Raw genomic sequence first — 17,382 nt, 5'->3', positions numbered from 1 at the left:
CCATTTATACTCCTACTACAGAGCTGACACCACATAAAAAACAGCCCATGCATTATTACAGTGTTGTTTCCAAAATGCTCTTCCTGACCTTTCCTACATTCCATTTTCTCCATGTTTCCTCACCCTCTACCCTCATGACTTGCTTTCCTATTTATGGTCTCACCTTATACTTTGGTTCTTTTTTTTTTTTTTTTAACAGAGACAGAGAGAGGGACAGACAGGGACAGACAGACAGGAACGAAGAGATGAGAAGCATCAATCATCAGTTTTTCGTTGCGACACCTTAGTTGTTCATTGATTTCTTTCTCATATGTGCCTTGACCGCAGGCCTTCAGCAGACTGAGTAACCCCTTGCTCGAGCCAGTGACCTTGGGTCCAAGCTGGTGAGCTTTTTGCTCTAACCAGATGAGCCTGTGCTCAAGCAGGCGACCTTGGGGTCTCGAACCTGGATCCTCCACATCCCAGTTCAATGCTCTATCCACTGCGCCACCGCCTGGTCAGGCTCTCACCTTATACTTTAGAAATAAAGTGCTCAGCATTGCTTTTCCAACTTTAACTTCATGCTTCTTTCATCTGTCTCTGTTGGAACTCCCCCCTTGATAATACTGTCCCCTGTTAACCTAAAGACAAACCATCACAATACTTGGGGCTACATGTCTCAGCACGGGGTCTTGAAAATGGTACCCCTGCCAAGTTCCCTTGGCCCCATGAGGGGGACAGATAATCTAAAATGAAACCAGCATCCTACAATGCCACAGAAAAGGAAAGTTTTAAGGAGCATTGTTACTTGGGAAGGGGCTCCCCAGTGCCTACAAAGTAAAGTCCCAAATTCTTAGGCTGGTCTTAAGGTTATACCCCGATCAACCTTTCCAGACATAGTCAGTCCTGTTTCCCCTAAGACACTACACATGAAGCTTGACTGCTCGCTCTGTACCAGCTCTGCTTCAGGTGCAAAGACCTTGGTACTTTTGGTCATGCTAGCAGCTGGTCTCCTAATAAATTGAGGTGTGTGAACGGGACCAACCTGGGCACAAATTCAGTGATAAGTAAGATACTGTAGAGATAAAAGGATTTAGGTAACAATATAGACCAGCTCCCTAATACCTACGAAGATATTTTAAGTAATCATAAAGGTCATTTTACTTAAGAAGGACTGAGAAAAACAGAATCAGGCTGGGACTAGATAAATCCATTGGATTAAACAACATCTCTATTAAAAGCAAAACAAAACAGGTAGTCAGTGAATTTTGTATGGTACGTGCATCATATTTCACTAAAACTGTTACAAAAAAAAAATGGGTGGTGGCTAGAGTATCCAGGTATAAATTTTTAAAGACTAATGAGCCATTAAGAACGAGAGTAGAAAATATTGTTTGGTAGTTGTCCCTCCAGGACCAAGTCTTCAACAAGAAGAGCAAGAGTCGGCCCACAGGCCTCTGAATTGATGGTTGGGTGCTCTCAGGATTAGAACTGGCAGCTCTCAGACGCTCAGCTTCCAGCTGACCTTGGCAAGGGCATCACTGACAACATCAAGATCATGCCGCAGCTCACTCATGGCGCTGGTTATGCTCTTGGTATCTTTCAAGATCTGAATGCTCCGTGTATACGGATTATACTTCACTCCAAATGGGCGCTTAATTGTTTTGGTAAATTCTCTGTTTAAGAAAACAGATACAAGGCGATCAATATTTAGGGGGGAAATGGTGAAAACTAAGTAACAGCATATCTATTACCATCACTAGGCAAAAGACAAATCTAGGTGATCATGCAACCAACCGGACCTACCTCCCTACACCGCATGTGCAGAGGCACCCTGGCGTGCCAGGCAGATAGCAAACCTAAAGTCGTCACAGACACCTCTGCCCCTGCGTTACCAGGGGAAACCCTGTGGATGGCTTTATTAACAATTTTTTACCATAGTAGCTTTATTGGTAGACAATGACAACACTGGCCACATAGTAACAGACCCCTGCATTGTGATTTACACCACACATACACACAATCACACACACGCACGCACACCCCAAAACTGGCCAAGAACAGTCCTGCTTCCTGCACACATACATTCTTTCTACTTAGAATGTTTTCCTCTAGCCTTCTCTAAAAAGGTCAAATTCTTCAGGCATGAAAGTTCTGCCTTTTTTTATCAAGCCAACCTCTGAACCCCTCCTTTGGCACTCCCAAGAACAATCGTGTTCAGGACTCCTGTGGTTAATCACACAGCTGAGGACAATTATACACAAGCAGGGGATGAAGTCCAGCTTGTAATCCACCAGGACTATCTGACGGAGACCCCTCTTCTAGTTGAGCAAATGTGCCTTATGTGTTAGAGGAAGCCCTTCTGATACTGCTATTTGGTTCTGTTCATGACTTAAATCCCCAACTAAAAGAAAACCCTGGAAGTCAAGGAGCATGTCTTCAATCCCTATCTATCTCCATTGTCACAATATGATCTCATGAACTCTTCCACTAAATATTGTTTGTTGATTCTGCCTCTATAGTTCTTTCCTTCCTACAACCTCTTAGTTCAGGCTTTTATTTGTACTTGAAGTACTGCAAGAATCTAAGTAGTTTCTATGCCTGCATTCGCCTCCTTTCTTAACAACACACTTAGCTAATTAATAGTTTAAAGCATAGCCTAACCGGTGGTGGCACAGTGGAGTAATAGTCGGCCGGGACACTGAGGGCCCGGTTGAAAACCCTAAGGTCGCCAGCTAGAGCACAGGCTGATCAGCTTGAGCACGGGCTTGCCAGCTTGAGTGCAGGGTTGCTGGCTTGAAGCCCAAGGTTGGTGGCTTGAGCAAGGGGTCACTAGCTCTGCTTGAGCCCCCTGGTCAAGGTACATATGAGAAGCAATCAATAGAAACTAAAGTGAAGCAACTATGAGTTGATACTTCTCATCCCCACACCCCTTCCTGTCTCTCTCTAAAATAAATAAATAAATAGTTAAAGCATAGCTTTGATGTCATCCCACATTTCTTACATTTTCCCACCACCTGACCTTTTCTTATGCTGTACCTTAGCCTATAATTTAACATATCTAAATCCTATCTATCCTTCAAGTCCTTTCTCAAATGCCATTAGCTTTCCCTGCTCCACCAGCTGGAATAAATGGCTCCTGAATAAAACCAAGAACAGTGTTTCATATGTATCCCCTCTAAGGCTTTCTATGTTGTTGTATAGTATTTTGTATACAGTTTTTTTCCCTATTAGATTATAAACTCTATGATTGAAAGAAATGGGAAGAAAACAATTTCTTCATGTATCTGACTCATAATTTACAACTATCATTTTAAACAACACACTAAATATTTCTTGTGAAGGGGAAATTTGTTACAGGCTGAAGGCACCTAGTAGGTTTCTAATTATCCAGTTGCTTACTTCTGGGAGTTGTTGCCATTACTGGACCTATGTTTTACAAAGGAAAATTAAGGCATGGGGAAGAGATACTTTACCTCATCTTCTCCTTTGCATCTTCAAAGCTTTCAGATACAAAGTAGACATCCTGAAAAGTTGTGATGAGACATTCCTCTTTGCAGGTAATCTTGGGGTCAAAGGGCTTTACTTTGGCGTGTCCAGAAAGTACATGCTAGAAGATGAAAAGTTCATGAGCCAAAGAATATTATCTTTTTTTCATATATCACATTCTACATGCAACTGTCAGAATCAGCACACCTCTGAATGTATGACTAATGCCATGGCCCCAACCTATAATTCCACACTAAATTCCCACAGCTTGATTTAACCTGCAATATTACTCAGTAAAACAAATGGCTTTCCTCAAGATCATCTCCACCATTCTAACACTATTCTGCATGTAAGAGGCACCCAAGGACATTCATTTATTTCTGTATATGGCACATACTGTCTACCTGCACTATTTATCCCCATGTATGACCGGTACCCACCAGGCTTCTTGATAGGCAAGACATTGCCTTGAATTTGTGCCATACATATCCATCACTCAACAAGCCTAAGTTTATTCTCTTATTGGCTAAATAATAAATCTCAAAAAAATCCCTAAAACTTACAGAAGTTATTGCTAACACACCAAAAATGGTGAGGAAACAGCAAGACATTTTTAAGCAAAAGCTTTAAAATACTTTTTTAAAAAAAGATACATACCACATATTCCTACATATATATTTGGGAAACAGAAAACAATGTCTCTTATATAATATTTACTGCCCCTCTAAGTATTTTCCATAGTAAGCACTTGTTCAAATCCACAAACTATTTCAGGTCATATAAGTGACATTAGGTGACAAATGTCACAAAGGTTCACAACTCTTACTTTGAGTTCACTGATAGAAGACAGTAAGCCGGCACCAAAGACTCTGAGTTGCCCATCTTGTTTACAGAGGCCGAACTCCACAGTGAAAAAGTAGCACTGCAAAAGGACATCAGTATCACCTTCACACCCTGAATGGCTCAATTTAAACACATCACAACTCTTCATCGTGACCCAAAGTATCCTGGAATAGAGTCCCTATCCCTTAGACTATCCCAAACTGGCCTCAGTCTAAACCAACACTTCTCAAACTTTTGTTCACAGGACCCTTATACACTCTTCAAAATTACTGAGGACCCCACAGACTTTTTGTGTATGTGGGTTATAGCTAGCTATACTTATTATATTAAAAATTAAAACTGAGAAAGTCTTGAAATGTTTACTAATTTTAAAATATAAGAAACCATTTAATAGTAACATAAAAAAAAACATTTTAATGAAAAGTGCCTCTACTGTATAAAACAAAAAAGATTAAAAAAATAGCATTGTTTTACATTGTTGCAAATCTTTTAAAAATCTGGTTAGATATTATTTAATATCTGGCTGGAAAACAGATGGATTCTTACAGCTGCCTCTGTATTTAACCTGTTGCAATATGTTGTTTTGGTTAAAATATAGGAATATAGATATTCATTTGCTTATTATCTATATCCCACATTGGAATATAAACTCTATGAAGACAGGAATTTTTATCTGCTTTTTTCAGTGTTATGCTTAGAAGAGTACCTGTCACTTAACAGGTTATCAATTATTAATAGTAATAATAATGGCTAATATATATGGCTAAAGTATGTGAAGAAAATTCAGCCTCACACAGATAAGCAGTTGGAAGATGGTTAAATATTTTAATAGCCTTTTCAGATCATTATGGATATTTTTCTTTGGCACTACATCAAAACTCAGAAGGTGGCTGTTTCTTAAAGTTCAGCTGCAATGTGGAATCAGAAACCATATCAGTGAACTCTGTGTTACATTAAAATCCACTTTGCACTGTGAATGGAGCGTTCACTATGCGTGGTTGTGAAAGAGTTTCAGGGACCCCGAACCACAGTTTGAGAAGCGCTGTTCTAACCATCGAGCCTATTTCACACTGCTTCCCCACCCTCTCACACTCTGCTCCAGATTCCTGTCATTTCCCCAGACACACCAGGAACCTCCTGGTCTTTCCCTGTGTGCCCTCATCCCAAGATGCTCTTCCTTCCTTTCTTGGCACATGAAAACATTACTCATCCTCCCTGGGCTAGTTCAGATGCTCCTCTTCCGTGCAGCCTTCCCCAAGCAGTTCTTTTCTCTTCCACAGAACTCTGCCTGACCATTCTATTGCCTTCACCTCGTCCTAAGATAACCGTCTCCTGGAGTCGTGTATAAGTTCCTGGAAGGCAGGAATCACGCCTTCCTCATCTTTGTGTTTGCAGCACGATGTCTTGTATCTAGTGCCCACAAGTATTTTTAGCATTATTTTGGGGGAACCTATCATTTTTACTGGAAAAAGATTATAAACTATTAACATTATCTATCTAGTGTTTCTCTGCCCTTTTAAAGCTCCGGTCTCTTTTTGATAAACCTTAAAATTTTACATTCTCCTTTAATACTATCTAAATTATTTAAACTAAATATGAGCCAAGACACATTTTCTAATGGTCATCTTGAATATGCGCTTTTAAACTATGCAAACACCCACACCCCGCCCCAGTTAGGGAAGACCGCTCTACGGTTGTCTCCAGATGTGTACCGTTGCCAGTTTTTGAACAGCCTCCTCTGAAGCGCCAAGGGAGGCCAGGCCAATCTCTTGGGAGAATTGTGCAAAACTAGGTTCCGCCAAAAGGGGCACGTGACCTAAGAGTTCATGGCAGGTGTCTCTGAAAAGGAGGTACAAGTCTGTCACACTGTGAAGCTTAACATAAATGTATTCATCAATCGTTCAATCAAATGAAAGTCAGATCTTACTTTTACTGAAGTTAATCAAGTGGTATTACTTTGGAAAAGGATTACAAAGGGCACTAACCAAATAAAGAAAGCAGTTTTGGTTCAAAACCTTGGCCACTCCACACACATACAAGTGCCTAGAGACATGCTCCCCCACCCCAAATCAGGTTACTGCTCAAATGTCACCTTCCCTGCAAGGCCTTCCCTTACCACCCTTTTCAAAACAGCAATACCTCAAACATGCACGTGAGTGCACCCCCACATACACACACACAATGAGGCAAAAGTAGGTTTACAGTTGTGAGTACACAAGAGTTTATTCTTGTATTATTCTTTATTATATTATTTTCCATATAAACAATTGTAAACCTACTTTTGCCACACCTTGTATATATTTACCTGTTTATTATCTGCACACACACACACCACACTGGAATAGAAGCTCTGTGGAGGCAGAAATTTCTGTTGAATTTTTCAGTGTTTATATGTTCATATACCCTCTATAGTTAGAACAGCACCGGTCCCCTAACAGATTGACAAATGATTATGATAATAAGAATAAGAATAGCAGCTAACATACTTAAGAGCATGAAGCATGTATTAGGTGCCAGGTACCATTCTGAAGTTATCCATGTGCTAATGTATTTAACCTTCACAAGAATCCCATGAGGTGGGAACCACTATTACAAAAAGCTGTTTGATGAATGAATTATGAAGACGTACTTACGGCTCTGGGGTATAGAGGGGATCTGAACTGTGTCTCACATACTGTGTGCAGTGAAATACTCGAAAGGCTAAGCCTGATAAGAAATCCCTTGGTGATAAGTAACCAGCCACAGGACGGATGGAAAAGCCTGTGCACTCTGCAAAGCAAGGGAGAAAACTCAGAGAAACTCTTCCCCGAAACAGACTGCGTGCTGCAGCATCTTAACTCCTCCTAGTGGCACCAAGCTACACTTTGAGAGAGGACGTGAAAACTAAAATGCATCCTGTGTGTACTATGAGTAAGTAATAATTACTAAGCATTTTCCATGGCCAGGCAATGAATTACAAATTTTACATTCACATCTCCTTTCATGCTCACAATATAAGTTCAAACTTATTCTTCTCATAACAACTATAAAACTGAGGCTCAGGGACTCAATAATGTGCCCAAGGTCACACAGTGGATGAAACAAGTAAGACGAGAACCAGGTCTCCTTATTCTAAACCATGGTGTCTCCCTAAAGGGTTTAGAATATCCCCTAAACAGAATCTATTCATTTAGATCAGAATTTATTTTCAAATCTATGCCATTTTTTTTTTAGCCAGTACTACCTCCTATAAAGTAGATTCTTTATTTTATCGATATAAGATGGCAGTCTTCCATGTCCCCAACGGCCAAGACTGCATGCCCACGTCAACGTATCGGCCAGGAGGCAGCCGTGGCTCAGGGAACTATCAGCTCCAATTCTGCCCTTCATTTTAAATTCTCACACTCTTGTATTCCAGTTACACCCAGTTACTGTGCACCTGGATTCTCTCACTCGGACAGGCAGACTGCATGGTCCAGCTGAGCTTTCCACAATGATGGAAATGCCCTGTCTCTAGACTGCCCTGCAGTGTGGCCGCTGGCCATACGTGACTATTGAGTACCTAAAGTGTGGCTAGTGTGACTGGGGCACTAACATTTTTATTTAAATCAATTTCAATTAAACAATCATATGTATGTAGTGGCCACATTTTTGACAGGGCAGGTAGCCTCTTACGACTGATGTTTTGTTTGAAATGTATTGTAATTTCGAATTCTCTCTTTGACACTGTCCCTTGAAACACTTTTGGCAATATGTCTGCAGCCATCTCAGGCTCCGGATCCCATGTGAAAAGCGTTCAGTTTTGCATTCATAACAAAATATTTCTTCCAAATCTCATAAAAATTTCACTGATGACAACTTCTGTAGCACATGCTTGTTTGTCTTTGCAGTCTCGTGAGATCATATGCATTGTTCTGTCATCCATAATCAGTACTGTTTTTAGCCCTAGCTAGTGTTTGTGGAACCACTTACACGAGTTCTTCCCTTGTAAAAACTATATTGTCCTTTCCTGTTTAGTTCTTTTGTGTATATAGAATGAGGAGTGAGAATTATAGTGTAGAATAAATATGCAGATTTTTACAACAACTGATGGTAAAAATTCAAAGATAATAATTACAGACCATGACGAAAATAAACTAAACTCATTTTGAGTCAAAAACATCATTTCTCTTTTTTCTCTATATTTCTAATCTACTGAGATCAAAAGGGATATTTTTTTTCTTACACAATGGAGACCCTGGAGATCACTGATCATTTTATTTCCTATACTAGCTAAAATAAATACATAAATAAATAGGACTGGACCAAACAAATATGAGGTTCTAAAAAGAACAAAATTGTCCTTACCCTTTATTTATTTAAGCCTCTACTAGCGTGTCTTCTTCTGTGGGAAAATGATAGACTCTTAATGTGTAAAGGGTCTACCGATCATCTACTTCAACCTTCCCAAGGAGCTTGACTCTCCCGACCCACATCCCTGACAAGCGGGTGTGCAGTTCATGAATCAATACCCCCTTGGATGGGGAACTAACCATCTTGTGAGCCTGTTCCATTTCCATTTCAAGCCAAAAGCTTGCAGCTTCTCCTCAACAGTTCTTTACTTAAGGGCCATGCAGTCATTCCTCTATTACGTTAGGTGACCTTCAAATATTTAAATAAAGCTATAATGTCCCTTAAATCTCCAGGTTAAACACCTTAAGAGTCCTTCAGATTTTATTTATCTGATACATTTTCCAATCCCCTTGCAATTCTGCTCACTTTCTTCTATACTTGTTCCTGGTTATGACTTTTCCTCCTCAAATGTGATACCCAATACAGGCTCCAATACTCCAGCACAGAGTACAGGAAATTCTGATCTACCATACCAATGGACTTTATTAGTCTTTTAAAAATCCCATCATAAGCCTGGCCGGTGGTGGCGCAGTGGATAGAGTGTCAACCTGAATTGCTGAGATCACTTGTTTGAAACCCTGAGTTTGCCCAGTCAACACACATACAACAAGCAACCAATGTACCACTGAAGTGAAGCAACTATAAGTTGATACTTCTTGTTCCCCTGCCCTCTCCACTGTATGTAAAATCAATAAATAAAACCTTTTTAAAAAAATCTGTCATAATCCACAGAGTTCAACATTCCCCTCAAAAAAATTAATTAACTATTACCTTTTAAAAAGTTTGAAACATCTTCCAATTGTGGGATATTATCTTCCCGATATCCACAATATTTAGAAAGCAAAGGTAAGTTTTTGAGATACTCTCTGCAGGCGTGGGTTGGATAAAGTTTGTTGAGCTCTCGGAACACAGTTCCCCAGGTCTTAATCTCCTCTTCAGTGAACTCTACCTTAGGAATGGGGTCTCCCCTAGTGAGAAAAAGGGAAGTTACTTTGAATTAGCATTTAGTAAAATAGCACTTATTCCCTATTTGCTAAATGAGCATAATTTACTCTCTTCATTGATTTTATTATTTTAAAGTTGGAAAAGTTATTTTTTTTTTTTTCATTTTTCCGAAGCTGGAAACGGGGAGGCAGTCAGACAGACTCCCGCATGCACCCGACCGGGATCCACCCGGCATGCCCACCAGGGGGTGATGCTCTGCCCATTTGGGGCATCACTCTGTTGCATCCAGAGCCATCCTAGCGCCTGAGGCAGAGGCCACAGAGCCATCCCCAGCGCCCAGGCCAACTCCGCTCCAATGCAGCCTTGGCTGCGGGAGGGGAAGAGAGAGACAGAGAGGAAGGAGAGGGGAAGGGTGGAGAAGCAGATGGGCACTTCTCCTGTGTGCCCTGGCCAGGAATCGAACCCAGGACTCCTGCACGCCCGGCCGACGCTCTACTGCTGAGCCAACTGGCCAGGGCCGGAAAAGTTACTTTTATAATACACTTACTGTTTATAGTTCATAGCCAAGTCTGCAAAATACTTTCGTCTTTTACGGTAGACATTGTCTTTGAAGCCCTGATAATTAAAGAAAAGGTTTTAAATATTCATACTAAAGTGTACTTGACAAATGATATCTGGGAAACATTTTTATTATTGCCTGAACTATTATACTAAAGAGCGACATAATTGTTATTTTGAGCAAGCATTGTTTAGAGATTTATGATCATTTTAATTTTAAAGTCAATGCTACATGACAGCTTTATACTATAGGGAATACAAAGATAAAAGATACAAAAACACTATAGTGGCTACAAAAATAAAATAGGTTGAATAATAAACATGCCACCTTAGTTAAATACAGGTTCTTTTCTAAAGATAATTTTTTTTCTTAATTACTCAACTGATCTCTTTAGCTAGAAGCATTTAATCTCTTGTGTATATCTTATAGCAATTAGTCCATGCCACTTAGCACACTTTCCACATTTTAATCTCATATGTGTTTATTTGTATGTGTGCTTTATCTTTTCAACTGGATTGTAAGCTCTCTGGCAGGTATAGAAATTTATAAATTCCAATAGTTACTCAATAAATATTATAACATAATTGGATGGATCGGCTGGGGGCTGTTTAAGGCAGTATACACTCACATTCACAGAGCTGATACATGATAGAAGCTAGATTGAAGCCCTGGTCTATGCAACTTCACACTGCACTCTCTACTCTCCTCCCCTCCTAGAGCTCCATCAGCAATCCTAATATTCTGGATTTCCTAAAAGCCCCAATTCGTGCCTGCACTGTATCTCAAAAAAATTCTCAAGGAAACAACTTCATAGATCATCAACTTCGTAATAACCCAATTATGCCAGGCTGCATGGGTGATTAGTCTTAGTCCATCCTAACTTTACACCCCTTCCCAATAACCTGTGTGCACTGGAATAAAAGCTGACTGAAGATACTGTCTTTGTTTTAGTATAACTCTTAGAATAGCTCTTAATAATAGGAATGTCAGGCACTGAACAGTTGGTTTGGAGCTAACAAAGTTAGATGGTCTTCAGGCAGTTAGCCTCAATTCTATCAACATGGAAGTCTGTCTACTAAACTTTCTGAAATCCAAATGAAAACAAGATCCTATTTAGCCTAGAATAAGCACTTTCTCCAAAAAATGAAAACATTACCCTTAATTTTTAGTTTTCTTTACATTATTTTCATAAAAATATGTATTAAAAATATTTACAGGATGGTCTGCATCCAGTTCGGACCCATACATCAGAACTCTGTTGGCACAATGGTCCAGGTCAGAAATCTTCTTTGGAAACCAAGGAACATTTTCCATACCTGAAAAATACAAAAACCACTAACAGGTGAGGAGATGATCTTCAACAAAGCAATAAGGAAGAAGAAATTAAGAAAATCATGAATGCATTTAGATGAAATTTTTAACTTTAGCTTGTATATTGAGGCAACATTTATACAAGCAAACTTCTCCATTTCTAATAAGTAAATCTTATTCAAATTTTTTTAGCTTCAATTTATAAGCCTTGAAATCCTAAGTGTTGGAGAAATGCTAAACTTTGCTAATAAACTAAAAGTTCCAAAACAATGGGTTTTTTTTAGCTCTGGCCAGGCAGCTCAGTTGGTTACCGTGTCATCCCCATGCCAAGTTTGTGGGGTCAAGCCCTTGTGGGGGCCCATACAAGAATTCACCAATGAATGAATAAATAAGTGGAACAACAAGTTGATGTTTCCCTCTCTCTCTCTCTCTCTCTCTCTCTCTCTCTCTCTCTCTCCTTTCCTCTCTCTCTCTCTAAATAAATAAATAAAAATTTTAAAAATTTAAAGCTACATATTAAACCATTCTAAAAGAACAGAATAGGTATGTACAATTTCATAGACCAAGGTGCAACTTCAATAAGAAATGTGAATGTTTATTTTTGTTGATGAAAAATATCTTAGAAATCATTTATGCCTTTTCCACTTCGATCTCCTCATCATCCCCCAGACTCAACCCCCCATAAGATGCTGGGTTTTGCAAATGCTGTTCTTCTGCCTGAAACACCTATCCCACTCCCTCGTCTTCTTCCAGACATCCTACTGTTTTCTTGAGAATATATAAATATTCCTGAGAATATATATGGGCCTCCCTCAAGGCCCATATCAAAGGAGACTTCCCTGTGCCTGTCAGTGGAGCTAACTCTTTGTCATCCAGGTTCCCCTGACACTATGTTTCTAATTGTCTAAAAACTTTCTCTATGTTTTAGTATAATATATGTGTAATATATCTGTCTTACAGAAAAAAATGGGAACAACTCTAGGGTAGGGAACTATATATTTTTGCATTCCCATTTCTTAGTAGAAACATCTGACACAAGTTGGTATTGCCTAAAGATCAATTGAACCACTAAGCCTCTATAAAACTCTAAATTTTATAGAGATGGTAATCAAAATCCAGAAGGGTAAAGTAATTTACCAAGGTAACGCATCCTTCCCCAATAGAAGAGAAAGGACTAGAACTCATCCTTCTTACTTCAGTCTAATGTTCTTTCTTTCTAACAGACCCTGAAGCGATATTCAAGAGATTCAACAACAAATACAACAGGGGCACCAATCGTATCACTTGAAATAGACACAAGCAGAGTCCCAGGCTCCTGTTCTTCCAGGTGTTAGCCCTGGAGCTGTCTGTGGCAGGCTTGGAACTCCGGGGGGTGGGGGTGGAGGGAGATCTGGGCACACAGGCTGTGGGCATGGTAGGAAGCACCCAAAGGACTCAGGCAAGCAGCTCCCTGCCAGCCAAAAATGAAAGTATATCAATATTCTAATAATTTATAAAGCCATACAAATATATAACAGATGAGTATCAGCCCTGATTACACCCCAGATATTGTGACATAATCTGAAGCAATTATTTTAAATTGAGCATCATATACAAAGTGTGGCTCAATTATTCATTTGTCTTCTGCCCCAAGTAAAACTGCAGGATTTTTTCACAACAGAAGATCTGAGCCTGTATCTTTGCTATCTGAGCATCCGAAACCTTAGAAGGTTTTACTGCTGTTTCATTTGCTTTTGGTGGAAGTAGAGACAGAGAAGAAAGTTGTACATAGTGTACTTCACGTCACAGTTGCCAGCAAATGTCAATGCTCTCAATGCATTCATTTAATATCTGCTCAATTCTAAGCCCTGTGAGAGTCACTAAGCACCCAGGGGACTGTGAATTGGTGGTTTGTGAAACCACAAAATGCTTGATGATTTAGAAACTGAGATAACTTAGTATATTTCTAACTCTTCTGAATTTTTTTGCAGACTCAAGTTTTCCTTTTCACTTCTCTCACACTTGATAAAATATTGCTGTATAATTTTTATTTAGAATTTTGAGCAACTCTATTTTGTGTTCCCTTCACTACCAGACTGTAAGCAATTTGAAGAACAGTATTTTATTTTTACTTTCATCCTTCAAGATAAATATAAGATAAGATAGGAAGTGAGTGAAAAAGGTGACAGGATTAAGAAGTAGTTACATTGGTCGTTACATAATAGTAGTTAAATTGGTAGTTACATAATAGTCACAGGGATGTAAGTAAAATACAGCATAAAAAATATAGTCCATAATATCGTAATATTTATGTATGGTGCCGGGTAGGTACTTGGAAATACTGGAGGAAACACTTTGTAAAGTATATGATTGTCTCACCACTATGCTATACACCTGAGGCTAATACAAAATATTGAATGTCAACTGTAATTAAAAAATAAAATTTTAAAAAAGAAAGAAAAATCACACAATTTAAAAAAGGATGGAAGATAATCTTCTATGCAATATTTTCGGTTTTCAAACTTACCATCCTCCTTCATGGTTAAATTATCAGGTGGATTCACAGAGAGAACATTAGTATTAGACTTCAACAGATGAAAAATATCACTTAATTGTTCTCTGTTGATATCACAGTCAACAAAGATCTCAAATTCCGAGTTTCTTCTCTTCGATTTTCGGGACTCAATATGTAAGAGGTTCACATGCTTCTCCTGTGTAAAGCAGAGGGTCAAGCTCGCACATGGCTGCCTCAAATGGTAACAGTCTCTGAGCAAAGTACCTTCATAACAACTAAAAATCAATTTCACACTTGTCATAATAGCCAAAGGGAGAAAAGGCTGCTTTTAGTGCTGCCAATAGCCAAATATTCCCCTGAATATTAGACAATTTTTGAAAGTTTGAAAAATTTATCACATTCTACCAAAACCAATAAAGTAACACCCACTGGAAATCCATATAGTGCCAGAATTGATTGGCTTTCAATAGAATATACCAAGTCTCATAGGTAAAAAGCTCTTGAAATTTTTCACCAAAAAGAATCAGATTTCAAAACGTGATGCTAATGTTACTCCTTCAGAAAAGTTTCCATTGCAAAATTGCATGCAGTAAAATTAGATGAACAGCTTGAACAGAGTACTTACTACCTCAAATTTGTTAAGCTACAAACTTAGTAACCAGCTAAAATCAGATTGCTCGTGGGTTTCTCCCTGCTGCCTGAGCTGTGGGAGCTGAATGTGCAAATCTGTCCGGGAGGGGTCTTCTCTTACCAGTTCGAGTAGCTGAGGGACAGAGCTGGTGACAGAATGATGAAACATAAGAACCAGTCACCCAACAGTTTTTCACCTAAAAAATGAGAAGGCTGGAGTAGATGATCTCCAATGCCAACCTCTTCGATCTAAATTAACTTACTGAACATCTGTGTAACCAAGAAAGGGCAGTGAAGCATACATGAAGGGTAAAACGCACAAGGAATTTATAATCTAATTGTCCAAGACTGAGAGAAAATACAAGGGGTGAGTGTTTGAGTGCAGAAAATGCTTGGCAGAGGGAAAAATTATGATACCATGGGGTAGAGAGAGCAGAAGGTTCCACGAGCCGAGAGTAGCTGGAAAAGTCTTGAAGGATAGGTTAGAATAGGAAAGCAGAGGGAAGAGGGAGGGTTCCAAACAGGAGAACTGAATGAGCAATGGTAGGCATGAGATGGGAATCATCGGGAATATGAACCAAAAAGAAGGAGTGAATGTTAGGGATGTTGGGAAACTGAAATAGACAGGGTTTATCCTGGAACATGAAATCTATCATGGAATCAACGGAAGAAAGCCAGTTCAATGCCTTCATAGTACCTGGTGCTTCCCTTTCAGGTCACTTTACACACATGTAATTAATTGCTTCCTGTCATGATTTGTTTAGTGTCTCTGGTCCCCCCTAGATTATACACATGGTGAGGGCAGACTCTCTTCTTTGGTCAGCTCCACCTCCTTACTATCTAGCAGGGCACTTGGCACATAGTAAATACTCAATAAATACTCATGGTCTGCCTCACTGACCCTATTTCCTTAAGACAGATTTATAAAAGTGGAATTACTGGGTCAAAAAAACGTGAACATTTTTGCCCGACAGGTGGTGGCGCAATGGACAGAGTACTGAGCTGGGATGCTGAGGTCTGAGGTTAAAAACCCCAAGGTCGCCAGCTTGAGTGTGGGCTCATCAGCTTGAACGCAGGCTCACCAGCTTGAGCACAGGATCATCAACATGATGCCGGGGTCACTGGCTTGAAGCCCAAGGTCACTGGCTTAAGCCCCCCCAGGTCAAGGCACGAATAAGAGGCATTCAATGAGCAGCTAAGGTGATGCAACTACAAGTTGATGCTTCTCATATTTCTCTCTTCCTTCCTGTCTCTCAACCTCTCTCTCTCTCAAAAAAAAAAAATGTGAACATTCTAAGGTTCATAATATATATTACCAGATTGTTTCCCTACATATTACACTGATTTACTCTCCCACCAAATGTGTACAGTACTTAAGTGTCAAATGCATTGAAGCTTTGACTACAGGGAACAGTATAATTGTCAAGATATTTGCTATTCTGCTATATAAAAATATCATTAACTACATTATTAATACAGCATTAATATCATTAAATTTTTAAAAAATTATTTTTTAAATTTATTCATTTTTTTTAGAGAGGAGAGACAGAGAAAGAAACAGAGAGAGAGAGAAGGGGGGAGGAGCAGGAAGCATCAACTCCCATATGTGCCTTGACCAGGCAAGCCCAGAATATCATTAAATTTTTAATATTTTTAAATTAAAATTTGCTTCTCCAAAAACTATTAAGCAAATCTTTCTTCCTCATTTCTTTAATAGCTATTTATATCTCCTCTTCTGTGAACTGTTCTTATCCCTTGCTCATTTATTAGAATTGAGCAACAATTTAGAGATTTAAATGCTTAAGAAATTTCTGTAGTCCATCTCTGAAGAACTTACAATATTCCATATTTTAAATATAATTTTAGAGACTCACTTTAGAGAGTTTTGTGTAGAAATACAAAGAGTGCTTACCTGGAAAATTTTCAGTGCTTTCATAAGGCCTCCAATTTCATTCTTTAAGGAAAAAATAAGAGTTACTCTTCCTCTTTCCAAAGAATGGTCTTTGTTTTCCTTATTGTCTTCAATCATTATGAATTTGGTGTAGTTCTCTAAAAATCAAGTATGAAAATACAGGGAAAGGTCTAAAAATATGCATTGTAGACAATATTTGATAATTTTTGAAACTGAGACATTTGATAATATTAATGAAGCATTAGTTTCCTAACCTGTAAAACATGGATACGTTTATATGCTTTGCAAGATTATAACGAGGCCAAAATAAAACAAAACATTGTCAGATAATAGTGCCTCGAATGTAATAAGCATACAATATATGTTAGTAGTTTCCTTTTATTTTTTTCCCAATTCAATCTTTCTGTTGGGCATGACTCAAGCCTACTGGCTGCTTGCAGTCTTCCTCTATGGAAGCTACCTCCTCTCCCCTCTACAATTTTAGCACTTTATTATACTGGGTCTTCAATGGCTTTCCCAGATGTTTTATTCATACATGCCTTGTCTTCTAACAAGCAGCAAGCTCCTTCATAACAGGAACAAGGCCTTCTATTTCTTTTGTAAATTCACGAGCCTGGCAGCTGTGGACACATATGGACTAGAAAGTTAACTGGTAGCTGAGAGACGTCTGATTCCATATCAGTATGGAATCCTTTCTACTCTTCCTGTGGAATCCCCTCCCCTGGTTGGCAAACTGCGGCTCGCGAGCCACACGCGGTTCTTTGGCCCCTTGAGTGTGGCTCTTCCACAAAATACCACGTGCGGGCCCTACCTCGATAAGGAGTGTACCTACCTATATAGTTTAAGTTT

General features: G+C 39.2%; 1 protein-coding gene across 1 annotated transcript; it reads right to left on the bottom strand.

The window, feature by feature from the left end:
- Window positions 1-323: 323 nt before the first annotated feature.
- Window positions 324-16,665, bottom strand: TPH1 (tryptophan hydroxylase 1). Its single transcript, XM_066360557.1, has 10 exons — window positions 16,534-16,665; window positions 14,004-14,187; window positions 11,402-11,502; window positions 10,175-10,242; window positions 9,454-9,650; window positions 6,945-7,080; window positions 6,024-6,150; window positions 4,295-4,390; window positions 3,456-3,589; window positions 324-1,655 (listed from the first exon to the last, which is right to left on the bottom strand). The coding sequence occupies exons 1-10, from the start codon at window positions 16,648-16,650 to the stop codon at window positions 1,481-1,483; spliced, it is 1,335 nt and encodes a 444-aa protein (XP_066216654.1). The 5' UTR covers window positions 16,651-16,665; the 3' UTR covers window positions 324-1,480.
- Between the last annotated feature and the right edge of the window lie 717 nt (window positions 16,666-17,382).

The sequence above is a fragment of the Saccopteryx leptura genome, chromosome 1, assembly GCF_036850995.1.
Source record: "Saccopteryx leptura isolate mSacLep1 chromosome 1, mSacLep1_pri_phased_curated, whole genome shotgun sequence".
NCBI classification, from domain to species: domain Eukaryota; kingdom Metazoa; phylum Chordata; class Mammalia; order Chiroptera; family Emballonuridae; genus Saccopteryx; species Saccopteryx leptura.
The sequence above is the reverse complement of the archived record's forward strand: the minus strand, read 5'-3'. Positions and strand labels throughout refer to the sequence as shown.

Coding starts and splice junctions, on each gene's coding strand:
- TPH1 (XM_066360557.1), bottom strand. CDS start 16,650: ATGATTGAAGACAATAAGGAAAACAAAGACCATTCTTTGGAAAGAGGA. Junction 11,503..14,003: donor TTTAACCATGAAGGAGGATG/GTAAGTTTGAAA, acceptor TGTATTTTTCAG/GTATGGAAAATGTTCCTTGG. Junction 7,081..9,453: donor TGTTTCAAACTTTTTAAAAG/GTAATAGTTAAT, acceptor CTTGCTTTGCAG/AGTGCACAGGCTTTTCCATC.